The sequence below is a fragment of the Pipistrellus hanaki genome, assembly GCF_964339955.1.
Source record: "Pipistrellus hanaki genome assembly, chromosome: 15".
In the NCBI taxonomy this organism is placed as follows: Eukaryota; Metazoa; Chordata; class Mammalia; order Chiroptera; family Vespertilionidae; genus Pipistrellus; species Pipistrellus hanaki.
The window spans coordinates 43,319,466-43,345,536 of record NC_140517.1 but is presented as its reverse complement, the minus strand read 5'-3'; the positions used below and the strand labels follow the sequence as shown (position 1 = coordinate 43,345,536).

Sequence of the window (26,071 nt, the reverse complement as noted above, 5' to 3'; positions counted from 1 at the left end):
TTGCGGGCACATCCCCGGTGGGGGGTGTGCAGGAGGCAGCTGGTTGATGTTTTCTCTCATTGGTTTCTAGCTCTCTATCCCTCTCCCTTCCCTTTGTAAAAAATCAATAAAATATATATTGAAAAAGAAAATTAATGGAAAGCATAGGATATTGGATGGTGAGTTCTGTGGGGAAGAGTAGGAGGAATGGGAGCGTGGGGGCATGTTTTACAAACGTGATGGCACTGACACCTCCGAATGACGTCCCCACGACCCAGGGAGGACCATCCTGTAGCCACAGGAACAGCCAAGGTCTGATCCAGAGACAGGGCGGGACTGCGAGCCCCAAACCCTCCCAGGGGGGCCCTGGCCCTGGCAGGGGGGACTGGGCAGAGCCCTGGGTCCTGTCCCTGCGGGACATGGGGACTCCAAGGTTTAGGGTCTCCAAGGGAGGAAATGGTTCAGCTCAAGGGGAGTTAAAAGGGGAGCCTCCCCGCCCCCCGCGGCTGGGGGCTGGATCACATCGGAGGCGCGGGGTTGCAGGGAGAGGGAGCGAAGGGGATCGTGAGGTCGGGCCTCCGGGCTGGTGGCTGCAGCCGGGTGCGCGGGGGAGGGGCTCCCAGCAGCAGGTGAGCGCGGCCCCTGCGCCGGAGTCTCTGGCGGGGCGAAGGCTTACAGGGGTTAAGGGGAGGACAGAGGAGGGGTTAGCGGGGGCGGGCCTGGCCGGGGCGGGGCCTCGGCCGGGAGGAGTCGCCGCCGGGTCCCGGGCCACCGTCCAGCCCCGCAGACCCCGCCGCAGCCGCCGGACCGGGACAGGGACCGCCCGCCCCGCGCAGCCGACGCGCAGGTAGGTGCGCATCCCTCCCGCCCCGCGTCCGCCCGCGCCCCCGGGCCGGCTGCCTCGGTTTCCCGCGCCCCCGGGCCGGCGGCCTCGGTTTCCCGCGCCCCCAGGCCGGCTGCCTCGGTTTCCCGCGCCCCCGGGCCCCGCCCCTCTCCGGAGCCGGCTCTCCCGGCGGACTCCGTCCCGGACCTGCCTCCGTCTCTGCGCCCGTCTCCGATGTCTCTGTCCCCGCGGGCCCCCGTCCTCCGGGTGTGTCTGCCTCTCCTCCTCCGGGTGTCTCTGTGCCCACTCCTCCCCCTCTGCCGGCCCCTCCTGCCCATCCGCCTCTGCCTCTCCGCCTCCCTATCCCTTCTCTCGGGGTCGCTGCCCGCCTCTGGCCCCCGGTCCCGGTCCCGGGTCCGCGGAGGACCTCTCCACCCCTGCGGAGCGCTCTGCCTGCACCTCCGCCTCCACCTCCTCTGTGCCTCTCCCCGCCTTTCCCTCCGCCTCTGTCTCCCTCGCTGTTTCTCTGTATGTTAGACCCCGTCCTCATCTCACTCCAAATCCCCGCCCACCCCATTGCCCCCTCCTGGGCTGAGGAGTTGCTTAGGGTGGGGGGGGGGAGAGAGAGAGAGAGAGAGAGAGAGAGAGAGAGAGAGAGAGAGAGAAGAATGGGGGGCGCAGGGTTGCTACCTGGGGCAGGTGGACTCTGGGTGACACTGTGACCCCAAGCGCCCTTTTCACACAGTCACCCCACAGCCCCTGAGTTCCCACCCACCCCGCCCTCCCTTTCAGGAATTCCTGGCGGGGGTGGGGGGGTGGGGGACTTCCTCTCACACTTCCTCCCTTCCAGGATTTGGCCGGTCACCGTTAACTCCTTCCTACCGCGACTTCCTCCCCCGCCTTGAACTGGACACCCCCCCCCCCCACAACCAAACCAGGCTGGGGGGAGCTCTGGGGTTCCTGGGGAGCATCCGTTTGGGGTACCTGTGTGCACCCCCGCAGGAAGTGTGCTGGGTTCTGTCTGGAGGCCCAGATGGAGATGACGGGGCTGCACCCTGCAACGGCCTCATTCCTGACCCCACGGGAGGGCCCCCCTCAACGCTGTGGCTGAACCCAAATTCACATCTGGGGTGAGGGCGGGAGGCCTTCCTTTCGGAGGGTGTGCCCTTAGGATGAGATGCCGGAGACCCAGGGGGCTGCCACGCTCTGGGGATCCTAGTCACGAGGCCTGGAGTGTGAGGTCCTCGCGGGGAGAGGCCTCGAAGGCGGGATTGGCCGGAGGGGAGAACTGGGGTTGCTCCAGCCTCAAGCGGAAGGTCCTCAGGGTATCGGAACCCTTCAATCCCGAGAGATGCCTGCTGGACGCGTGGCCGTTTCCAGCGTTCGCAGCTGCAGGCTCCAAAGGGCTCTCAGAGCCCTCGAGGCCCAGCACCCACTTTGCAGATGGGAAAACCGAGGCCCGGGGCAGAAGTCCCCTCGGGGAGCCAGGGCCAGTCTGGGGGCCGGGAGTCCAGGTCCGCGGAAGCCCTGCTGCCCCGCTAAGTGGATCACCTGGGAGAAGGGCGAGCTCGCAGGGAGGAGGGAGGAACGCCGGGGGAGGAGCGGCCGGAACCCAGAGGAGCGTTAGAAGCAGAGGCGATATTTCTAATTCCTAACGGGGTGGTGGCTGGCGGAGGAGAGGGGACGAGGGCTGGTTCCCGGAAGGTGAGAAGCAGAGAAGGAGGGGAGCGAGGAGGCCAAGCGGGGCGGCAGGATCAGCTCCCGCCAGGCTCTGCCTCCTGACCCTCCCCACGAAGCCCACTGCTCCCCGGGGACGGGCCTGTAATTTGGTTTGTGTCTAGACAAATAATAACTCAGCCGGTGTGAGCAGCCGGGAGGGTGAGGCCAGGCCCTCTGGGCGAGGGGCGGGGAGGCAGCCTGGGCTCCTGGTGCCCCCCCGCCCCCCCATGGTGAGACGCGAGGGTCCAGGTGGAGGGGTGACGGACACCCCCTCCCCAGGATTCCTTAGTGTCTGAGAATGCTGCCTCACCTCAGGACTCCGGGCTGCTGGGACATGAAAGAAACGGAACAGCCGAGGGGGAAAAGGAAGAGAGACCGGCCGTCCATGAAGTACGTTCCCATTTCTGTAAAAAAAAAAATAAAGGGGAACTACGCATTCATGGTTTTGCTTGGCAAAGATAATAATCACCGAGGGTTTAATAATAGATTATGAAAGTCGTAGAATGTTTGAGAGAGGAAAAAAAAAAATCAGAGCGCGTTCTAACAATAGAACTTTCAAGTCCTGGAATGCGAGCCTCCTGGAATATTGGGGCGAGGGCGTGGGGAGCTGTGAGGAGGGCGATAATAAGAGGACGGAGGGCAGGGGAGGCCTGCGATGTTACAGTAATAGAACAGCCGGCCGAGCGGAGCACTAACAATAGCACCTGAGGCGGGGAGAATGCTGAGACCCGGCACATCAGAGGGACCGAGGCCGGTGACCCCGCTGTCTGTCCCCTCCCGGTGGGCGGCGTGGGCCTCGGGGGACCTGAGGACCCCTTTGGTATAAAAGGGGAAACCGAGGCCCAGCAGGGCGGCCGGGCCCGCGTGGCCTGACTGTCCCCTGGCTTCCGCCTGCCACCAGGGCACCAGGTGGGGAGCGAGGAGCTGAGCCGGTGATCACATTTCGTCCCCTAATGTGCAGACCGGAGCTGGCTGGTCCCCTGGGGCTGCCGGGGGACGGGAGCCGGGGGAGGGGGGCTAGCAAAAGGGGGAGCCAGAGCCCACAGAGGAGGGAGGTGGGGAGAGGCGGCCTGTGGCTTCGAGGGCGAGGCTGGAGGGGCGATGTGGGGGCCGTGGGGGCTGCACCACCTCTCCCTCTGTCCTCTCCTCTCCACACGGTCCTCCATCCGTGCTGGGCTCGGCGGTGGCTGGCAGACCTGGGCACGTATGTGGCCTGAGTGCCTGAGGCATAAAGTGGGGGCCGGGGTCTGATCAGCCCTCCTTGTCTCCCCCCCCCCCCCCCCTGCTATCACTCCTCACTTGGGCTTCTCTCTCTTCCTGCTCCACCGGGGAGGGGGTTTAGGAACCAAAATGGGGAGGGGGCCTGTGGGAGAGGGGGCTTCTTGTGGGGGCTGTGAGATTTGGGGGGGGGGGAGCTCCCAGCAAAGTCTGAGTAGGGGAGGCAACTTAGATCCCGACTGAAGAGGGTCAACACGGCGGGGCGGGTGGGGTGGGCAGGGAGCTGGGCAAGGGAGACAGTGAGGAAGGGATGGCCTAGAATCAGACATTACAAGACTACAAGCCCCTTCCTTCCTTCCTTCCTCCCTTCCTTCCTTTTTTATTTTTAAATATATTTTATTGATTTTGTACAGAGAGGAAGGGAGAGGGATAGAGAGTTAGAAACATCGATGAGAGAGAATCATCGATCAGCTGCCTCCTGCACACCTCCCACTGGGGATGTGCCTGCAACCAAGGTACATGCCCTTGACCGGGATTGAACCCGGGACCCCCAAGTCCGAAGGCTGATGCTCTATCCACTGAGCCAAACCAGCTAGGGCCCTTTCTTTTTCTTTCTTTCTTTCTTTCTTTCTTTCTTTCTTTCTTTCTTCTTTCTTTCTTTCAGTATATTTTTATTGATTTCAGAGAGAAAGGGAGAGAGAGAGAATAAAAGAGAGAGATAGAAACATCAGTGATGAGAAAGAATCATGGATCGGCTGCCTCCTGCACGCCCCCGACTGGGGACCGAGAGCCTGCACCCCAGGCATGTGCCCTGACCGACCCGGAGTCTAATCCTGACCTCCTGGTCCATGGGTCAAAGCTCAACCGCTGAGCCGGGCCAGCTGGGCCTCTGGCTTCCTCGTAGTGAGAAAGTTGTTGTGTCTCTCGGCAGATTCTCCGGAGAGTCCGAGAACCCCAGCCAGTCTGGAGGGGGGTTACGGGGCAAGGGAGTCAGAGACAGCATCCAGGCAGGGAAGCCCTTCAGTTAGGGAAGACACATCTGCCCAGGGGTGGCACCTCATGTGACTTAGAGAACTGCCTTGCCCCCCGGGCCTCAGTTTCCCCATATGGGCAGGCAGGGCTCAGAAAAAGCCTGGCGCCCCAGCTGTCACATACTGTGCTGTCTTTCGGGCCCCGCCGTGGCAGATCTGGAGGAGAGGGGGTTGTCGGAGTGCCCCTCCCCCACGCCCAGCGCTCCCTGGAAGCAGGAGGGCTGAGGGTGGAGGGGCGGGAGGAGGAAGGGCTGAGGGTCCCGCTGGTTCCCCTTGAGGAGATTAGCGATGAGAAGCTACTTCCTGTGGCTGCAGGAATTAGTCTCCAGCAGGTGCCTCTGCCGGTGCTGACCCCGGGTGGTCTCCGGGGCCGGAGGCCGGGCCAGCGGGAAATCCCGGCTCTGGGGCCTCCCCCTGCACACTGGCTTCCGGTCTGAGCTCTCCGGTGCCGGTGGAATAACAATCACTGTTCAATAATTTAAATGTTTTTTAAAAATATATATTTTATTGATTTTTTACAGAGAGGAAGGAAGAGGGATAGAGTTAGAAACATGGATCAGCTGCCTCCTGCACACCCCCCACTGGGTATGTGCCCGCAGCCAAGGCACATGCCCTTGACCGGAATTGAACCTGAAACCTTTCAGTTTGCAGGCTGATGCTCTATCCACTGAGCCAAACCGGTTAGGGCTGTTCAGTGATTTATAAGATGATATCAACTACGATGCTTGGATCTGTGATGTGACTAGTATAAAAGTTGTGTGTTCCCTTTTATAAGAAGGGGAAGTTGAGGCTCCTGCAAAAGATGTAATTCCGTCAATATCACAAAAGGCAGAAGGAGAGACAAGGGCAGAGAGGAGGAGACCCAGGGGCAGAGAGTGGGGTTGGGGGGGGGGGGGTCGGAGGTTGGGTGACTTGGTCTGGGGGGGTCTGGCTTGAAGGGAGGGACTGGGTTGCACTAGGACAGCAGGGAGCAAGCCCCCTCACCCTTTCTCCACAGGATCCAGCCCCGCCTGGGTCTGGGGTGAGGGAGGCGCTCTGTGGCGAGGACCCCACACGGGGTGGGACTTTCCCAGCAGGACTCAGTCCTGACCTTTCAAAGCCAGTTCCGGAGCGGTGGCTCCTGCCCTTTCATGCACCCCCACCTCTTTCTCTGGGGCCCACAGGGGCCTGTTTGGCCAGAAGTGTGTGTGTGTGTGTGTGGGGGGGGTGCCGCCTCCAGGGGGCCTGCGTTGGGGGTAGGCTGACCAATGTGTGTTCCTCTGGTCAACAGTCTCTTATTGAGCACCTACTGTGCCTTAGAGCTTCAGCAGTCAACTCAGGGTCTCTGCCCTCCTGGAACATCCACTCTAGACAGACAGACAGACAGACAGACAGACAGACAAAACAAGATACAAGGTGAGGTGAGGGGGTAGCCCTGGGTGGGATTCTGGGTGGGAAGGGCCCCTTGAGGAAGGGAAGGAGACGAGGAAGCTGGTTCTACCAAGATCTGGAAGAGTGCCGGGTGCAGACAGCCCTGGCCAGTTTGGCTCAATGGATAGAGCGTCCTCCTGTGGACCAAAGGGTCCCGGGTTCGATTCCGGTCAGGGGCTCATACCGTGGTTGCAGGCTCCTCCCCGGCCAGGGCCCTGCTCAGGGCTCCTGCGGGAGGCAACCAGTCGATGTGTTTCTCTCACATCGATGTTTCTCTCTGGTTTTCCCTCTCTCTTCCCCTCTCCCTAAAAATCAGTGGGAAAATATCCTCGGATGAGGGTTCACAACAACGAAAAAAGAGCAGTCCAGGCGGCCGGGCACACCTTTCCAGGCTGGGAAGAAGGGGGAAGGGGCGGTGGGCAAGGCAGTCAGACAGCGCCTGAGGGGCAGGGAGCTGGATTTTACCCCCGGTTCGTTGGGAGAGCAGAGAAGCATCCAGAGCTGGTTTGCATGAGACCAGACCGGTTTGCATGTTGGAGAGACCTCCCTGGCTGCAGCGTGGGCAGCGAGGCCGAGGACGTCAGCAGGGCAGCCAGGAGAGCAGGGAGCAGGCCCTGCGGGGTCCCGGCAGGTGAGCCGATGGTGGTGCAGCGCAGGCAGACCCGCGGGGACTCAGGCGTGTCCTGGAGGGAGGCGGGCGGAACCAGAGGGGTGTGCGCTGGGAGGGAGGACACCTGCGAGGCTGCCAAGGCCTGCTGTGGGGTGAGGGCCCGCCCTTCCCCTCTCCGGGCCTCAGGTTGCCATCTGGCCACGGACGTGACCGGTGGTTCCCAGTGTGCCAGCCGTGCCCTGCCTCCTTATTTCCCCCAGAGCACTTTCCCTTTCCCCATCTTACGTGGGGTTTCCTGGTAAGACCTTTTCTGTTTATAAAAAGCTCATGAAATGGAACCTGTGCGAACCCCCGATGGAGTCTGGGAAAATGCCCCTGATTCAGGCTTCGTTTCTTTTTTTTTCTTTTTTCTTTTTTTAATCAATCTTTATTGTTCATATTATTACAAAGGTTCCTCATTTCTTCCCCCCTCCACCAGGTTCCCACCCCACCCTCCGCCCCCTCCCCATTCCCCATTGTCCTCATCCATAGGTGCACAGTTTATGTTCAGTCTCTTCCTGCCTCCCTTTCCCCGATAGTAAATCCCTTTTCAGATAGTAAATCAGTTACTTAGCATTTTCTCATATCAATAATACCTCCACATGCCCAAAGATACACTTCACACAAAAGACATTTCCAAATAGGTCAACCAGCCTCATCCAGGCCCCGCACAAGGCACTCACAGATCAACACCCCAGCGCTATACTAACTCAACACATCCAGATCTAAGCCTTCATCACTTGATTCAGCAGACCCTCAAGTTCCCCCAAAAGTTTCCAGCCATGTCTGAGAGGCAGCCCTGGGGCATGGGCAGGCGAGGAGCTAGCTGTTCCGGGCCTGGCTGCTCCGGGCCTGGCCTCTGTTGCTCTGGTTCATTCCACAACCAGCTGCTCTGGGTCTGGTCACTGCTGCTCCCGACCTGGTTGCTCTGGACTTGGCTGCTGCTGCTCTGGGCCCGGCAGGCTTCTTTTCCTTTCTCTCGGGGGCTGGCCGAGCGCAGAGAGTGGCTCCGTCCATGGCTGCCCTCTGCCTGCAGGTCTTCCCGGCAGCACGGAGGTGCCCGGTGCCCGGCCCCCGGCCCCGGGTTCGCACTCTGGGGAAGTCAGCCAGGCGGCAGCAAGGGCGTGGTCCCTGAGGGAGGGGACGGCTTGCTGGCCTTGCTCCCTGGACGTGATCGGATCCAGCAGCCCCTGCGCTCAGCCTTCACCCCAGCCCCCTGCAGCCGTGGTCCCAGCCCTGCTGTCAGCCCGGGCCTCCTCTGTCCAGTTATTTCCAAGAGGGATCTGACGCACAGGCTGGAGCAAAGGGGGTGAGAGCCGCTGTTCCCCCTCAGTACCTTGGACAGGTCTCTGAACCGTTTTTTGTTTTTTTTTTTGTGCCTCCGTGTGTCAAATAGGGGGAATACTAGTACTTTCAATAGGGTTCTTGACATTTTAAAGAATGAATACCCACAACAGTGCTTAGCACAAGGCTTGCTATGTAGCAGGACTCACAAACTTTAGCTGTGAGTATCCTCTTCCTTATCATCATCATTATCAAGAATGGGGTGCCCTGGCCCCAGCCGGTTTGGCTCAGCAGATAGAGCTTTGGCCTGCAGACTGAAGGGTCCCAGGTTCGATTCCGGTCAAGGGCATGTACCTAAGTTGTAGGCTTCTCCCTGGCCCGGACCCTGGTGAGGGCACATGCAGGAGGCAACCAATTGATGTTTCTCTCTCTTTTCCACTCTCTTTAAAAATCAATGGAAAAATGTCCTCAGGTGAGGATAAAAATAAAGCCGAAACCGGTTTGGCTCAGTGGATAGAGCGTCAGCCTGTGGATTGAAAGGTACCAGGTTCGGTTCCGGTCAAGGGCATGTACCTTGGTTGTGGGCACATCCCCAGTAGGGGGTGTGCAAGAGGCAGCTGGTCTATGATTCTCTCTCATTGATGTTTCTAACTCTCTATCCCTCTATCTTCTTCTCTGTTAAAAAAAAAAAAAATCAAAATATATTTAAAAAAAATAAGCTAAAAAAAAAAGGATGGGGTTCCCTGGGTTAGGAGTGAGAGGCTGGCTCTGGTCCCATTTCTGGTTCTGGTTCCAGTTCCTTGCTACCTGGCTGTGCATCCTTGAGGGCCCTGACCCAGCCTCTCTGGGCCCCTCCTCCCTGCCTGTGAAGTGACGGCGTTAACCTCACCCAGCTTTCCCCAAAGCGGGAGAGATTTGTGCCAGCTCTCTGTGGTTTCTGGAAGAACGTTCTAAAGGCTAAGTAGGGTCATTATTTTAACGTCTATTAGGGGAAAAATCTATCTGGCGCCTCAAATCTGTGTTCTCAGAGATCTGTTGTCTAGCCTGGGGCTCAGCGAGGCTCTATCTGGGTGACCCCTCTCTGGGGGTCACTGCCAGGCCTGTCACAGCCACGCCCCTCACTCCGGCCTCTCCCCACAGGCGCTGCTAGAGCCAGCCCGGAGCTGCAGGTGGGGCCGCCTCATCTCACTGCTCAGCCCATCCAGGACAGCGGAGTCCTCCCTGCCCCCTCCCCTCTGCCCCTCCCATCACCATCCTCCTCTGATCTGGCCCTTCCTCACCTCCTTCCTGTTCCCGTTCCCACAGTCCCCTCTGCCCGGCGCCCCTCCCCCCAACACCTCCCTCTCCCTCCTCTTCTCTTCAGCGTTCATCTTATTTCCTCACTTCTTACTGGGGTCCTGGGGAATGCCAGCACCCACACCCACACTGCCTGGTCCACTCAGCACCCCCCGCTTGTAGCCCGTCCCGTCTGAGCACCTGCCTGTGTGTTTCCCGTGGCTTCTCAGACATTCCACCCACCGTCCCTTCAGCTCAGCCCCGCTCACTGCTCCTTTCGTCCCACACAGAGCTCCGGCCGGGGCCCATGCCGCCCTCATCTCCTCCATAAACACTGCCCTGGGCCCGTCTCTGTGTCCCCCCATCCCTGCCCCATTTACGCTCTGAGTCCAGACACCCCTCCTTGACAAAGCCCTTGGTCCACCCCGCACCTTACCCCTCCACCCCCCACTCCCTCTTGTGTTGACTCATTCCTCCCTCCAACTTTCCCCTCCCAAGCTCCACCCTTTCCCGTCCACAGCCCACAGCCAACCGCCCTCCGCTCTTCCCCGGGGACCTCCTCCCAGCATGTCCCCCTGAGCCCCCGAGGAGGGGGCTCGGGGAGCCCCATGGCCTCCCGCCCCCTGTGGCCCCGCAGCCCCCGGGGGCCAGGGGAAGCCCCTGAGAGGCCCGGCGGCGGCGCTGAGGATGGGCAACGGCAGCTGGGAGGGCTGCCACGTGGACTCGCGCATGGACCACCTCTTCCCGCCTTCCCTCTACATCTTCGTCATCGGCGTGGGGCTGCCCACCAACTGCCTGGCGCTGTGGGCCGCCTGCCGCCAGGTGCGCCAGCGCAACGAGCTGGGCGTGTACCTCATGAACCTGAGCATCGCCGACCTGCTGTACATCTGCACGCTGCCGCTCTGGGTGGACTACTTCCTGCACCACGACAACTGGATCCACGGGCCCGGCTCGTGCAAGCTCTTCGGCTTCATCTTCTACACCAACATCTACATCAGCATCGCCTTCCTGTGCTGCATCTCGGTGGACCGCTACCTGGCCGTGGCGCACCCGCTGCGCTTCGCCCGCCTGCGCCGCGTCAAGACGGCCGTGGCCGTGAGCTCCGTGGTCTGGGCCACCGAGCTGGGCGCCAACTCGGCGCCGCTCTTCCATGACGAGCTGTTCCGCGACCGCTACAACCACACCTTCTGCTTCGAGAAGTTCCCCATGGAGGGCTGGGTGGCCTGGATGAACCTCTACCGCGTCTTCGTGGGCTTCCTGTGCCCCTGGGCGCTCATGCTGCTGTGCTACCGCGGCATCCTGCGCGCCGTGCGCGGCAGCGTGTCCACCGAGCGCCAGGAGAAGACCAAGATCAAGCGGCTGGCGCTCAGCCTCATCGCCATCGTGCTCGTGTGCTTCGCGCCCTACCACGTGCTGCTGCTGTCCCGCAGCGCCGCGCACCTGGGCCGGCCCTGGGACTGCGGCTTCGAGGAGCGCGTGTTCCCCGCCTACCACAGCTCGCTGGCCTTCACCAGCCTCAACTGCGTGGCCGACCCCATCCTCTACTGCCTGGTCAACGAGGGCACCCGCAGCGACGTGGCCAGGGCCCTGCACGACCTGCTGCGCTTCCTGGCCAGCGACAAGCCCCAGGAGATGGCCAGCGCCTCGCTCACCCTGGAGACCCCGCTCACGTCCAAGAGGAGCCACGTGGCGGCGGCCAAGGTCGTGGCAGCCGGCTGGGCGGTGGCGCCGTCCTCCCAGGGGGAGCAGGTGCAGCTGAAGATGCTGCCGCCGCCGGTGGCACAGTGACCCTCAGAGGGCACAGGGACCCTCAGATGGCACAGGGACCCTCAGATGGCACAGGGACCCTCAGAGGGCACAGGGACCCTCAGGTGGCACAGGGACCCTCAGATGGCACAGGGACCCTCAGATGGCACAGGGACCCTCAGATGGCACAGGGACCCTCAGATGGCACAGGGACCCTCAGAGGGCACAGGGACCCTCAGAGGGCACAGGGACCCTCAGATGGCACAGGGACCCTGAGATGGCACAGGGACCCTCAGAGGGCATAGGGACCCTCAGATGGCACAGGGACCCTCAGATGGCATAGGGACCCTCAGATGGCACAGGGACCCTCAGATGGCACAGGGACCCTGAGATGGCACAGGGACCCTCAGAGGGCACAGGGACCCTGAGATGGCACAGGGACCCTCAGAGGGCACAGGGACCCTCAGATGGCACAGGGACCCTCAGATGGCACAGGGACCCTCAGATGGCACAGGGACCCTGAGATGGCACAGGGACCCTCAGAGGGCACAGGGACCCTCAGATGGCACAGGGACCCTCAGAGGGCACAGGGACCCTCAGATGGCACAGGGACCCTGAGATGGCACAGGGACCCTCAGATGGCACAGGGACCCTGAGATGGCACAGGGACCCTCAGAGGGCACAGGGACCCTCAGATGGCACAGGGACCCTCAGATGGCACAGGGACCCTCAGAGGGCACAGGGACCCTCAGATGGCACAGGGACCCTCAGATGGCACAGGGACCCTCAGAGGGCACAGGGACCCTCAGATGGCACAGGGACCCTCAGATGGCACAGGGACCCTCAGAGGGCACAGGGACCCTCAGATGGCAAGGGACCCTCAGATGGCACAGGGACCCTTAGGTGGCACAGGGACCCTCAGGTGGCACAGGGACCCTCAGATGGCACAGGGACCCTGAGATGGCACAGGGACCCTCAGAGGGCACAGGGACCCTCAGATGGCACAGGGACCCTGAGATGGCACAGGACCCTCAGATGGCACAGGGATCCTCAGAGGGCACAGGGACCCTCAGATGGCACAGGGACCCTCAGATGGCACAGGGACACCCCCTCCCCCCCAGAAATTCACCCCTCACCCGGGACCTTCTGGCTCTGGTGTATGCGAATTGTATATAAATAAGGCCGTGTTACCGCTCACCCTGTGAATACAAGAAAAGAGGAAAACAGCAAGGTGGGTGTGTCGCTCTGGTCAGTTGTCCTCCTCCGTGGTGGCCCCTTAACGGTTCAGCTGCAGGGCGCGCAGCCTTGCCCGGGGCAGTGTTAGTGACACTGGGGTGATGTGTGACAGACCTGGCCCGGCCCCCACCGGCTCCCGCTCCGATGGGGGGACAGATCTGTCCCTGGACAGTGATGACCCCGGTGGGCAGGCTCAGACAGGAGAGGGGAACCCCAAAGGGCATTGACCCGGGCTGGGGGGGAGGGGGGGCTTCCTGGAGGAGGAGACCAGTACTAGTAAATGAAGTTTCCAGAGGTAAAGACCAAAGAAAGAAAGAAAAGAGACGTGAGGATCATTTCCAATGAGGTGGTGACTCAGGGGGAAGGCGGAAGGAGAAACCCTGAGTGTGGAGAGATCTCTTTTGCTCTAGGGAAGCCCCCGTCATACAGGGGGGGGGGTGAGCAGGACAGAGCAAGTCCGAGTTTTTAGATGAACATTCTCCAAGTCAGGATTGAGGAAGGAGAGGGAGAATGTCCAAACCCAAGTGAAGGGCAATCAAGGAAGACTGCCTGGAGGAGTCATTCCGTCAGCAAGTTTATTTGTACCTGCCATCTGCTGTGCGGGCTGGGGCTGGGGACACAGTGGTGATCAAGGCACATGAAGGGACAGAGGGACATGGAGTCTGATCTAGAGGAGCTCAGAGGGCTCAGTGAGACGGTGGCACTTGAGCAAAGTCCTGAAGGAGGGTGAGGGGCCCTGTGGCTGCCAGGGGGGGAAGAGCATGGCAGGCAGAGGGCACAGCCAGGGGAAAGCCCTGGAGGCAGAGAGAGCCTGAGTTCTGAGGCACCATGGGTACTGTGGTGCGCCTAGAGCAGATGGGGGTGACAGAGTGGGAGAGAGACTGGCAGGGGGACCGAGGACCATCTTTCGGGGCTCAGACAGTCCCGGTGAGGACTCTGCCTTTTACTCAGAGGTAAATGGGAGCCACAAGAGGAGGGACGTGCCTTGACTCCAGTGTTAAGGATCCCGCCAGTTGCCAAGTGGGGAACAGAATAGGGCAGTGAGGGAGCAGCCGGGAGCCCAGTGATCTTTGGATGCACAGGACTATGCCATAGTCCAGATGGGAGGTGCCGGCGGGGGGCCTAGGTGGGCGGTGGAGTGAGTGAGGGACAGCGGGCGCATTGGGACTTCCTGCGAAGGAACACCATGATGGAAGCAGCGCCGGGGCCTGCGGGGTTGGGTAGCACAGCCTCTTGCCCATCCTGGGAAACTGGTGACAGAGGCCCGAGCGGGAAGGACCTCTGGGAACGGTCCCAGGCCCTATTCCGGGTGGTCACTGGAGAGGCCAAGGGACTAGCCCGGAGCCGCGCAGCCGGTGAGTCAGCCTGGGGCCACCCTGGGCTCCCTCTCCCCTCCCGGTCGCTGCCTCTGTTCCCACGCCCCAGCGTGGCCACGCTGCCTGCTCCGGCGGGTCTCTCCCTCCCTCTCTCGGCCCTCAGAGGCCACCAGGATGGTCCTCCTATAGCCGGGCTGGAGAACAGGAGGACGCGCCCAGCCCTGGACCGGCCTCACCCCTTCTTTCTTGGATCTGTAACAGGCTCAGGATGAGATGGATGACCGCCCCCTCCCCCCCCCACCTCTCTCCACACACACCCTTCCTTGCCCCATTAAGAGGTTCCTGGAAACCCTTCTCAGAGAAGGGAAGAGGAGGGAGGAGGGGAATGAGGGGGGGGAGAAGAACTTAATGAAGAAAATGGTTTTGCAGGAGGGGGGGGGTTACTGAGATGCAGGAAGTTGGGGCTTTGGTGTTGGGAAGTGAAAAAGGGGGTGTCTAGGACCTGGGGGCTCTAGTAATTTTCCCATCCTGTCTCACCACCATAAAGCTGTTGGGGTGGAGTTGTAGGGAGTCAGATATTTTGAGCACAGTCTCCTCAGAGAATGAGATGAAAGCCTGCACATTACCCTCCACCAAATGCTCATTCACATCCACTAAATATTTATTGAGCACCTACTATGTGCCAGGCACTATTTTAGAAGCTGAGTGAATGATACGGGGGAAAAAAGCAGCCATGTACAAGTTTGGAAGTTACCTTAGTCCCCCCCGTAGGACCTTGGACTCCAGGATAACACCCCTCAAGAGAAGACTCTGGGATGGGACTCCAGAAATCCCAGCCTCGCCCTGGCCAGTGTGGCTCAGTTGGTTGGGCATAGTCCTGTGCATCCAAAGATCACTGGGTTCCATTCCCGGCCAGGTCACATGCTCAGGTTGTGGGTTCAATCCCCAGTCATGGAGTGTGCAGAGGCAGTGGATCAATGTTTCCTTCTCTCTTCAAATCAATAAAAACATTTTGAAAAATAAAATCACATTTAAAAAAAAAAAAGAGTGAAATTCTAGCCTTCAGCTCCATCCTGATGACCCTTGGGATGTTGGGTAAACCCTTTTCATTCTCTGGCCTCAGTTAGCCAGTCTGTAAAATGGGGAGGGGGTTGGTCCCTGGTGGATATTGTTAACGAAAAAAACCATTGAAACCTGTAAAGAATTTTTTAAAAGAGTTTATTTGAGCCAAACTGTTGACAATTGCCGGGAAGCAGAACCTCAAGGGATTGAGATAATGCTCTGAAGAATAGTGGATTACATTTCTCTATTTATACACTGAAATCAAAGGAGGGACATAGGTGGGTTACATGAAATTCACTGGTGATGGAGTAAGGAGGCGGGAGAAAGCAGAGCGGTGTGAAACTCCTGGGATTGGATAAAAAGTAAAATGATGGACATGTACTCAGGTGAGTGCAGGAACAATTAACATGATAACGAAGGAATTTGAGGCATCTGTCCTGGCACCCACCACATTTGGTTGTTCCCCAGGGGCTCTGGAACAAGGGAAGTTACAAGTTACCCAGACATCTCACAGATATGTTATCTTAGAAGCAAAAAGGCAAATGGGCTCAGTAAAAAGATCAAAGTTGATCTTTGTCTGGGAAAATATCTGGGACATGACTACCTACTATAACCTGTTAGATATTTAATTTTCAAACCATCTTTTGTGTGGTTATCTTAGGTCTCTGGGTTTGCAAGACTGCCACGCAGGCCTTCCCTGAGCTTGTCAGGTTAGCATGTGGCTCTTTTCTTTCACAATATGGACATTGGATAGGCTCCAAGCTCCCTCATACTCTGTCCGGGAGGGATCCCAGGGAAGGTTTGTTTTATGATCTTGTCACTTTTACTACATGATTTGGACTGTCTGGGTTCACACACGTCAGTGCCATCGTTGTTACAGATGAAGAAACAGGAACATCAGCACCGGGGACTTGACAGAGGATGGTCAGGGAGTCAGAGCGGATACAAGGAAAGCCCATGGTCTCCTGACTCTACATCCTGAAGGTGTGTGTCCCCTTGCACCCCACTCCTCCGCTCCTCTCTTGGGCTCCCTCTGCCTCTCCTAGAGCCTCTCAATTACCCATCAGCACTCCACCATTCAGGAATGTCTCTCAACCCCTTCCTGACCTTGTTTATACGATTTTGCTTCCTGCTGGGTAAGGGAGGACAGGCTGGGACATGTCCTTAAAGTCCTTCTTGAGCCAGCTCCCTGGGGACCCTCGCCCCGCAATGGAGGCAGTGGGGCTGCCTGAGCCCGGGTATGGTTTTCCTGGTCAGAATGCGGGGCTATCGACCTCTGCCGGCTGAGGGACCTTGTGCCAGCCCCTTGCCCCCTCTGTTGTTTGGGAGAGGGCTGGATTATCTGCTTCTGGAGGTGAAAAGCACCCCTCCCACTGGAGTTAGCCATGACGATACTAATAATACCTTTATAGTAATAAAGGCTGTTCATGAAGTGCTTACTATATGACAGGCACCGTATTTTTACATTCAGATGGGCATGTAACCCAGTTAACAGCTATCATGATTCACGTTTTGTAGACGAGAACACTGATGCCCAGAGTGGTTAAGTCACTTGCGTAATAACACACAGCAAGTGAATGACAACTGGGCTCTCAAGCCAGGTCTGTATGGCTATATAGAGCCCTAACTTGCTCTCACTGGGTAGGTGTATTTGGGATTCATTAGCCCTTATTAGGACTAATTGAGAGCCTCAATGGGGCCGAGCGACCACCTAGGTACGTAACGTCACGAAAGAGCGTGTGGGAACCCACCCACGTTCCCGCAATCAGCCGTTTAACGACTCTGCCCTCGGACCGCTTCACTTCCGCTACATATTTGCATATTCAGCGAAGTACGTAGGGGCGTAAGCGCGACGAGGTGACGTCAGGGAGCGCTCCTGCACTTTCCCCCGAGCGTAGGCACGCACGCACGCGCACGCACGCACGCACGCACAGCGACCAGCGGGCAGGGGAGGAGGGAGAGATTGGAGGCGCCCCGCCCAGTCAGCAGGGCTATCCGTCCCTCGTGCGACCGCCAAGATGGTGGTGGGTGCGTTCCCCATGGCGAAGCTGCTGTACTTGGGCGTCCGGCAGATCAGCAAGCCGCTTGCCAACCGCATTAAGGAGGGCGCCCGCCGGAGCGAGTTCTTCAAGACCTATGTCTGCCTCCCGCCGGCTCAGCGTGAGTCTGACCCCAAGTCCCTCCAACCTTCCCATTCTCCAACCCCTCTCAGGTGGTTGTTCAGGGGATGGACTTCTGTTCACGTCCAATCACAGCCCGAACCGGCAAAGTCTTGCAGCCAATAGGGAGGGCCTTTGGGATTAAGGGCATGCGGCGAGTCCAATTGCAAGGAGGGGCGTGGGCTGAGGGGCGGGGCAGAGCGCTTCCTCCCGAGTTGAGAATACCAGCCAATAGAGTAAGAGAGCGCGTGGCGACTGATGTCTGAGCGAGCCAATAGCGTGGTACGAGAATAATTGGGCCGGGCCCTCCGAGGCTTTGAGGAGCTAGGGGCCGGCGGAGGAGGGACGAGGCGGAGTCATTTGCCCAGCCATTCTTGGGCGTCTTGGCTTCCCAAACTGTATCTCGAACTTCAGTTTTCCCCTCGCCTTGGAGGTTAAATGTGCTTGTATGTCATTCGTTTAGGACAGCGGTTTACCCCAGTTAATACTCCGGGAAATAGAACTGGGTTAGAAGTGTGTCTCCGGGCAAAATTAAGTTGCGGTCTGGGGAGGTGGCCTGAGAATCTGGCAAAATGGCAATTTAACCAGAGACACTCATCCATTTATTCATTAATCCACTGATACACCGAGTTTCTCGTCCATTTATTCAAGAGGCAGACCATGCTGGCTTTTTGCTGGATACTGGGAGAGACGCTCATGACCCGTCGTTGTCACTCCCGAGTGAGTGGTCAGGGTGGTGGGAACTCTGGAGCTCAGAGAGGCCACCTGGTCCAGGGACATGATGACTTAGAGGAGGGCAGGGCGAGCTGAGACCTAAAGGGCATAGTAGACGCTCAAAATACAAGCTACTTTAAAAAGATGAATAGGCCTATGGGAGCGCAGAATAAGGAAATTAATGTAATTTGTTGGCTCAGGTGACCACTATTCATCCATCCACCCATCCATTACTTCATTTACCTAGTATTTTCTGAGTATGGACTCTGCCCGGCCTTGTGCTGGGCAGTGTTGGTGAAACAGCAGGCATCAAGTCAGCCCAATCTGTGCCCTCAAGGAGCGCATTCCGTTAGGGACCCACCCATTCTGCAAGAGTGACAACCGGAGGGGGCTGAGCTGGGGTGGGATGGCCCACTGGATGCCTGACCTGGTTTAGGGTTTAGGGATGTCTTCAGGGTGAGGAGAACCTCACCAGACAACATGGGGGCAGGGATGATGTTGAAGGAGAGGGAGAAGCGAGGGTAAAGGCCAATGGTTAAGAGGAACACATACTTTTTATTTTTTTTCCTTATAAGTCTGGCTGCTTAAAGTTTGCATTCTGGAGCCTACAATACTTAGTCCATTGATATTTGTTTGGCGGGCCCTTTGCCACAGCTGCAGATCTTAGCCTGGAAAAGGGTTGGATCGCCTAGTTACCAAGTACTTTCATATCAGATGTCTTATCTGAGTTTCACATGATTCTGTCCCTATGTCAGGGACACTAAGTGACTTCTCCCAGTTTATAGGGGGGGAAACGGAGACCTTGAGAGCAGGAGTGAATTGCTGCGGTCACACATGAGTTCGTGCCAAAGGCAGGACTTCCATCCTGGACTGTGCTGGTTTCTGTTCCTTTCTCCCAGACACTGTGCCATGTCTTCGCGTTGTGGTTTAGACGGTGGCTTCCTGAGTTAGACTGACACGGGTTCCATTCTGGGTCCTGCCTCTTCCCAGCCAGGAAGCTTTGGGCTGGTCAATTAACCAGTCAGAGCTTCAGTCTCCTCTTCTGCACAATGGGTATTTTATAACCACAACATTTAATGGGCACTCACTTTGTGCTAGGCAGTGACATTCTATATGTCTATATTGATAACAATATTAATATATAGCTTATATTCTGATTTCTCCAGATAAGCACTTCACAGGCCTTCTGACATTCAATTCTCGCACAATATATATACACATATGTATATGTATATGTATATGTATATGTATATGTAATTATTATTCCCATTTTGTGTACTATATACAAATTTATGCTATGTATAGTACATTGTTGTAAGGAGTAAACGGATATACAATTTAAGTCAGTGGTTCACAGATGTATATGTATAGATGTGGATACAGCAGAGAAGAAAGGCAAAAAAAAAATCCTGTCCTCAGGGACCTTACATTCTGGGGGGAAGCCAGGCAATAAACAAAATCAATAGTTAAAATATGAAGTATATTAGGTACCAATAACTGTCCTAGAGAAAACAGCAGGGATGCAGGAGGAGGAGTATTTAGGGGCAGGTTGTAAGTTTAGATAGGATTATCAGGGAGGCCTCACTGAAAATAAATATTCAGGAGGGAACAAACAGTACAGGTGTCAGGGGGAGAACATTCTTGCCCACAGGTTCTGCACGTGGGAAGGCCCTGAGGTGAGAGTGTACCTGGCATGTTGGGTGAACAGCAAGGCAAGTGCGGCTGAGCAGACAGATCGAGTGGAGACTGAGGGCCGAGAGGAACTGGTGGTGGTGCTGGGAAGGCGGGCAGACTGTGCAGGGCCTGTGGCCACTGCAAATGCTTTGGCTTTACTCTGAGTGGGTGGGACTCATGGAGGGCCTGAGGAAGGACAGGATCTGGGATAGAAATTTATTTGTTGATTTGAGAGAGAGACACACACATTGATTTGTTGTTCCACTTATTTATGCATTCATTGGTTGGTACTTGTATGTTCTTTGACCTGGGTTTGAACCCACAGCCTTGGTGTATCAGGACAATGCTTTATCCTACTAAGATACCCTGCCAGGACTCTGTGTTATATTTTAACTAGAGGCCCGGTGCACGGAATTCGTGCACAGGTAGGGTCCCTAGGCCTAGTTGGCTATCGGGGGCCAATCTGGGCCTTCTGGCCGCTGGCTGGGATCTTCCTTCATCCCACGCCGCCCCCTGGTGGTCAGCACACATCATAGTGAGCAATTGAACTCCTGGTCCAACTCCAAGGAGACACTTTGCATATTGGCCTTTTATATATAGATAGAATGCGTTTGGCAATCAGAGGGTGAGGGTGGATGTAGGGAGTAGGCAACATAGTAGTCCAGGGGGAGGTGAGTGAGGAGAAGTCAGATTCTGGAGAAATTTCCCCTCAGCTCTTCATTTAATATTGTCAAACTCGAAGAAAAGTTGAAAGGAAGAATGGTGTAGTCATTAGTTACATACCCTTTACTACCTATTTCATCCATTAATAGCCTTCAACACATTTGCTGTATCTTTGCTTTCATATGTATGTGTATATGTATGTATACACATTTCCCACCCGAACATTTTGAAAATAGGTTTGGACATGACACTTCACTCCTAAATAGTTCAGCCTGTATCTCTTAAGAACAGAGACATTCTATATAACACAGTGTCGATATCATACCTGAGAGTTTTAATACTGATAACAATAATATTGATAACAATATTAATATATAGTTTATATTCTGATTTCTCCAGTTGCCCCCCAAAACCCTTTTTTTACTGTTTATTATTATTTTTAAATTTAAATTCTTTATTGTTTAAAGTATTACATATGTCTCCTTTTCCTCCATTGACTTCTCCCCTGCCGCCCCCGCCCCCCCCAGCACATGCCCTCACCCCCCCTCCTGTCTGTGTCCATGGGTTATGCTTATATGCATTGTTTATTATTTTTAATCTGGGGTCTGCTTAAGGATCATGCACTGCATTTCCTATCATGTCTCTCTAGTAACCTTTAGTGTACAACAGGACTCTGCCACCCGGCCCACTGTCTGTCTTCATAAATAAAGTTTTATTAGAACACAGACACACACGTTTGTTTGCATTTGTTCTGTAGCTGCAAAGGTGGGTTTGTATGGCCCACAAATCTAAAATATTTATCCTGTGACCTTTTATGGAAAATGTTTGCTGACCCAGCTCTATAACAGCATTCCTGCTCTTCCTTGTTTTTCATAACATGGACATCTGGAAGAGTCCTAGAGTGCCATGGAATGCCCCACAACCTCGAGTTTTCCGATCCTTCCCTCTGATTTGGTTTGCGTGGAGCATCTTGGCAGGACTCTCACAGGCATGGCGGTGTGTCCTGAGGACAGCCCCTCAGGGGGCTCCCGGTGTCTGTTCTTCCGGCGTTTGTGACGGGGACTTGGATCCCTGGTTCAGGTGGTGACCACCGCAGGAACCCTTCCTTTTCCCCTGACTAATGAATAACCCGCGGGCGTGTTTGGAGGCAGAGCTAGCAGGATTTCCTGTGACTGGGTGTGACAGGCAGCCCGGAGGAGGGGCAGGTTGCACAGAAAGGGCAGAGGCTCAGGCTGGGACAGGTTTAGTTGGAGATTCTATTAGATGTTGTTAAAGTGCACTGACTTTAATCTTTAAACTCATTTCTTACGTTGTTTCTGTCTTCACATTGCTAATTTCCCATCGCTCTGGCCCCTTGATTGTGCGATTAGGATTTCCCAGAAGCAGCTTTGTGTTCTCTCTGGTCAGGCCTCCTGCCCTGACCAACACGTCCAGCGCCTGTGCCCTGGCCCGGGCGCTTCTGACTCAGCAGAGGCCGGCGTGGTAGGTGTGTCAGCGTGAGGAAAGAACAGTAAGTGCCAGAAGCACAACTCATCGATGTTGGGGAGGCAAGGATCTCTCTAAACAAAGAATTCTGGGCAAGAAAAAAAATAATAGAAGTTGGTGATGCCAGGTGGTTTGAGGCCACTCTCACCAAGTGCACTGCTCACACTCCAGGGGAGTCGAGGGATGTCCCTGGGAAGAGTGAAAATTCCAGTGTGTTTCTGCTTATTCCTTTGGGATATACTGGTCTTTTTCTAGTATACTGCTCACAGTAGGCACAGTAATTAGTAATTGTTCCACCCCCAAAGATGGCTGCATCTCTTTTTTATTTTTTATTTTTTTTTATTTCAGAGAAGAAGGAAGAGGGAGAGAGCGGTAGAAACATCAATGATGAGAATCATTGGTCGGATGCCTCTTGCACATCCCCACTGGGGATCGAGCCTGCAACCTGGGCATGTGCCCCGGACCGGAATCGAACCCGGGACTCTTCAGTCTGCAGGCTGAAGCTCTATCCACTGAGCCAAACCAGCCAGGGCAAGATGGCCGCATCTTAATCCCTAACCTGTTGAATGTGTTCACCTTACATGGCCAAGGGGACTTCATAGATGTGATGAAATCAAGGATTGGGGATAGGGAGATTATCCTGGGGTATCCACGGGGACCACTGTAATCACAAGGTCCTTAGAAAGGAAAGAGGAGACAGGACAGGGAACATTTGAAGGTGTTACACTGCTGGCCTGGAAGATGGAGGAGGGGCCAGGAGCCCAGTAATGCTGGCGGCTGGAGAGGCCGGAGAAGGCCGAGGCTGGCTTCTCCCCGGAGCCTCTGGAAAGGAACGTCCCCTCAGACGCCTTGGGTTCAGCCCAGCGAGACCCCTTTTGAACTTATATTCTCGGGAACTATAGATAATCAGTGTGTTTTAAGCCGCCACGTTTGTGGTCTTTTGCTACAGAAACAATAGGAAACTGATAACTCATTCAGGTTGCTGGGGTAATATTTTTAGAAGTGCTTAACTTGGTGTAGTCATTCTATTTTTAAAACTGATTTTCCCTTTTATTTTAAGAGAGAAAAAGAAAGGGGTTAGGGGAGAGGGAGATAGTTGTTCTTCTGTTTATTTCTGCATTCATTGGTTGATTCTTGTATGTGCCCTGACCAGGGATCAAACCTGCAATATTGGCGTATCAGAATGACATGCCAGTGAACGTAGCCGCCTGGCCAGGGTTATGTGGTTATTCTTATGAGTATAGGCCTTGGAGCTGGTTTCAGTTTTTCTGTTGCTACATAGCAATCTCACCCAAAGCTTAGTGACTTAAAACAGTGATCCTTTCTCCCTAGCCGGCTTGGCTCAGAGGATAGAACGCCAGCCTGCGGTGGAAGAGTTCTGAGTTTGATTATGGTCAGGGGCATGTAGCTTGGCTGCAGGCTCCTCCCCGGCCTGGGTCCTGTCAGTACTCGTGCAGGAGGCAACCAGTCTCTCACACAGATATTTCTCTCTGTCTTTCCCTCTAAAAACCAATGGGAAAATATTCTCAGGTGAGGATGAAAGAAAACTAAAACAAACTAAAAAACCCTGGTGACCCTTTCCTTCTTTTCCTCTGTCCTGTGGGCGGGCTGGGCTCGGCCGGGCAGTTCTGCGGTGTTGCTGAGCGGTCTTCACGGGATTGTGGTCAAAGGGCAGCCGGGACTGGAGTCATCAGGAGGCTCGACTGGGACGTTGAAGTGGCCAGCTCCCACTCTGCCTCTCAGCGTTGTCTCGGGACCTCTCTCCTCCGCACGGTCTCCCCAGCAGGATAGCAGATTTTCCCCTGGCCACTCAGGGCTCCCAAAGGCCAGGTTTCCAGGAGGGGAGAGGCCAGATGCTGCAGCCATTTAAGGCCAAGACCTGAAGACCCGGAACTGCACAGAGCCATTGCCACCACCTCTGCTGGTCAACGCAATCTTGGCATAGTGAGGGGGGGAGGGGACTGCACAGTGTGATATGGAGGGTCACCAGAGGTAAGTCCACTGCAGAGTGGACGCTCCTGGGTTTGAATCTTGACACCACTTACTAGCTGTGTGACTTTGGGCAGGTAGATGGGTCTCTCTGAGTTTCTGTTGCCATATTTATTTTTAAAAAAAGATCAATAATAGAACTCATCTGCTGGAATTCTTGTGAGGATGCAGATGACAGTGAGTATCAAGGCCTGGACCATAGCATGCATGTTTGATTAATATTGGCTACAAGAACTTAAGGACTTGTGCTTGTCCTATGCGGGCATTACTGCCCATATGCTTAAAACTCAGCTTCTAGCCTGGCCGGCACTGTTTAGTGGCTGAGTGTCCACCTGTGAAGCAGAAGGTCACAGTTCGATTCCTGGTCAGGGCACATGCCTGTCTTGGTTTGATCCCCACTGTGGGGCGTGCAGGAGGCAGCTGGTCAATGATTCTCCCTCATCATTGATCTTTCTCTCTCTCCCTCTCCCTACCTCTCTAAAATCAATTAAAAAATATTTTTTTAAAACATGCACACCAAAAAAAGTTACTTAAAACTGCTTCTAGATCAAGGCTTTCTTGATTCCTGCCCTGCCATTTACTTGTCCTGGGCAAGTCACCTGTCCCTCCTCTGTGTAGTACAGCGCTCACCTCATAAGCCTGATGGTTGGGTCTGTTGCATGCACCGGCACCGTTAGCACAGGCCTGGCACACACTAAGTTCAGTAAACAGCTGTGTGGCTAAGTGGCCAAGAACCCAGCCGCTGGAGCTGGGCTGCCTGGGTGTGAATGCCAGTCCTGCCACCTTCTGTGTGACCTCTAGGCCTCAGATTTGTTGTCTATGAGTTGGATTGTTAATGTTGTTTCTGTACGTTAATCATAAAGCATTAAACAATGCCTGGCCCTTAAGTGCTGCATAAATGTTTGTGGACTGTCAAAACGCCATTATTATTATTTTTTTTATCATCCTCACCCTCATCCTCATCCAATGCTAAACCTTCCAGTGCGATCGTTCTCACTCAGTGTGTATTCCCAAGTCGCCTGTAACAGCTGAGCAGTCAGTACTGCAAGCCTCTGGATGATGCCCCTCTTCCTGTCAGCCCTCACAGGCGTGTTACCACAGGCGGAAAGGTCTGGGCCAACCAGCCTGGGGCCGTTATGTTTGCCTGATCATACTGGAGTTCTATTTCCAGGTAAAGAGATGTGACAAAGTGACCAGAGGGAGGGCGGTGTGGCTGAGGAGAGAGCCTCCCATGACCTAATGCTTCATAAAAGGTTTAAAGCGTCCTTTGGAATGAGTGCTGTGCCTGCAAGGAAGGGGCTCTCCAGAGCGAGGAGACAGCAGAGCTGAGGGCGGGGAGGGGATGAGCCTGCAGCTGCCCTATCCTCCAGGGCGTGCTTCCCTGCCGTGGGGGCGGGCTGTGCTGCGGGAGAGCTGGGCCGGGACTGGGAAAGGCGGACTAGAGAAAGCCCACCGCGCAAAGGCCCCCGGCCCAGACCCAGGTGGAGACTGTGGCCCCTGACACCCATACATAACTCATGCGGCTTTGGGCCTGAATGACACTCTTTGCAAAGTCCTGGAAACAGCAGGCTGAGAATGAATCTGGGACTGTGCCCCCCAGCTCCTGGCAAGGACACACAAGCCCTCTCTGTAGGCGCCTCCTGTGCCTGCGCCTCGGAGAATCCTTCAGGTAGAGTCTGGCACAAGGAGCTCATGATAAAAAGTACCCGCTGTACAGACAGGCGGGCACCATGAGGGAGAGACAGAGACACAGACTTGGCAGGTCCAGCCCTGCAGACTCTGCGGGCACTGGAATGGCCAGACGTGGAGATCAAATACCTATGTTTGTATGTGAAAAGGATAAAATCGGAGGAATATACAACGTAAGTACAATAAAGTAGGAAGTTAGAAAAAGAACCAAATGGAACGTGGAGAAATGACAAACACAGCGGTTGGTGTTCAGAGCTCCGGAGAAGGCCTGAGGCCTAGACAAACAGATAAAGTCCACTGCTCAGAAGACTGGGGAGCGGAAAGAGCCCATCTAAAGGGAAAGCCAGCTTTGTGGGGTGCACCCCCTGCTGCCCAGGAGAGCCACCTGCAGGCCCTGCTGGCTCCCTCTGCGGAAGGGCTGGGCGTTTTTATTGTTAACGTTCTCGAGAGAGGATTCCTGTGTGTATGAGTGTTTGAAATCACTGCCCCGAATCTATTTATAATCCCCAGGGCACCGCATCAGTTATGTTCCAGGACAGTTTTTATTATGCTCTCCTGTTAAGGAAACATTTTTTAACATTCTCCCCTGAGAGTGTGTGTGTGTGTGTGTGTGTGTGTGTGTGTGTGTAGTTATTTACAATCATATATAGCGCTAATATATAATAGTATAGATATGTTATATGCACTTACCAGTAAAAACATGAATATTAGAAGGGTTGAAATTAATATTTTTAAAATAAAAATTTTATTTTATGTATTCATGGCCCCTCATATGTTTGCTCTTTCTAAAAATGTTTTCTTTGCCCTGGCCAGTGTGGCTCAGTGGTCGCGTGTTGTTACGTGCCCCGAAAGATCACTAGTTCGATTCCTGGTCAGAGCATGTGCCCAGGTTGCGGATTCAGTCCTCAGTCAGGATGATGTGGAGGCAACTGGTCTCTCTCTTCCTCTCC

The 26,071-nt window shown here is 55.5% G+C and overlaps 2 protein-coding genes and 1 long non-coding RNA gene across 7 annotated transcripts in view; all 3 read left to right on the top strand.

The window, feature by feature from the left end:
- LOC311633529 overlaps nt 1–26,071 on the top strand; it is a 211,137-nt gene that overhangs the window by 72,069 nt on the left and 112,997 nt on the right. The window lies entirely within an intron of this gene.
- GPR4 (G protein-coupled receptor 4) lies at nt 706–12,364 on the top strand. 4 transcript variants are annotated; one of them, XM_084906161.1, is made up of 3 exons: nt 775–826; nt 2,837–2,911; nt 9,254–12,364. In XM_084906161.1, the coding sequence occupies exon 3, from the start codon at nt 10,076–10,078 to the stop codon at nt 11,174–11,176; it is 1,101 nt and encodes a 366-aa protein (XP_084762287.1). In that variant the 5' UTR covers nt 775–826; nt 2,837–2,911; nt 9,254–10,075; the 3' UTR covers nt 11,177–12,364. The 4 variants fall into 4 exon arrangements, 3 of the variants coding, with proteins under 3 accessions (XP_084762288.1, XP_084762287.1, XP_084762289.1); XR_014796972.1 differs by lacking the exon at nt 9,254–12,364 and having other exon boundaries at nt 706–826; nt 1,653–3,491; XM_084906162.1 differs by lacking the exon at nt 2,837–2,911 and having other exon boundaries at nt 761–826.
- The window catches only part of OPA3 (outer mitochondrial membrane lipid metabolism regulator OPA3), a 115,909-nt gene continuing 106,508 nt past the window's right edge, over nt 16,671–26,071 (top strand). For both annotated transcript variants that reach the window (XM_084906270.1, XM_084906271.1), the window contains exon 1: nt 16,671–16,908. In XM_084906270.1, coding sequence (XP_084762396.1) covers nt 16,767–16,908 — 142 coding nt within the window. In that variant the 5' untranslated portion in view covers nt 16,671–16,766. The remainder of the gene's footprint in view (nt 16,909–26,071) is intronic.

Bases quoted from the DNA above. Each gene is read 5' to 3' on its own strand.
- GPR4 (XM_084906162.1), top strand. From the start codon at position 10,076: ATGGGCAACGGCAGCTGGGAGGGCTGCCACGTGGACTCGCGCATGGAC.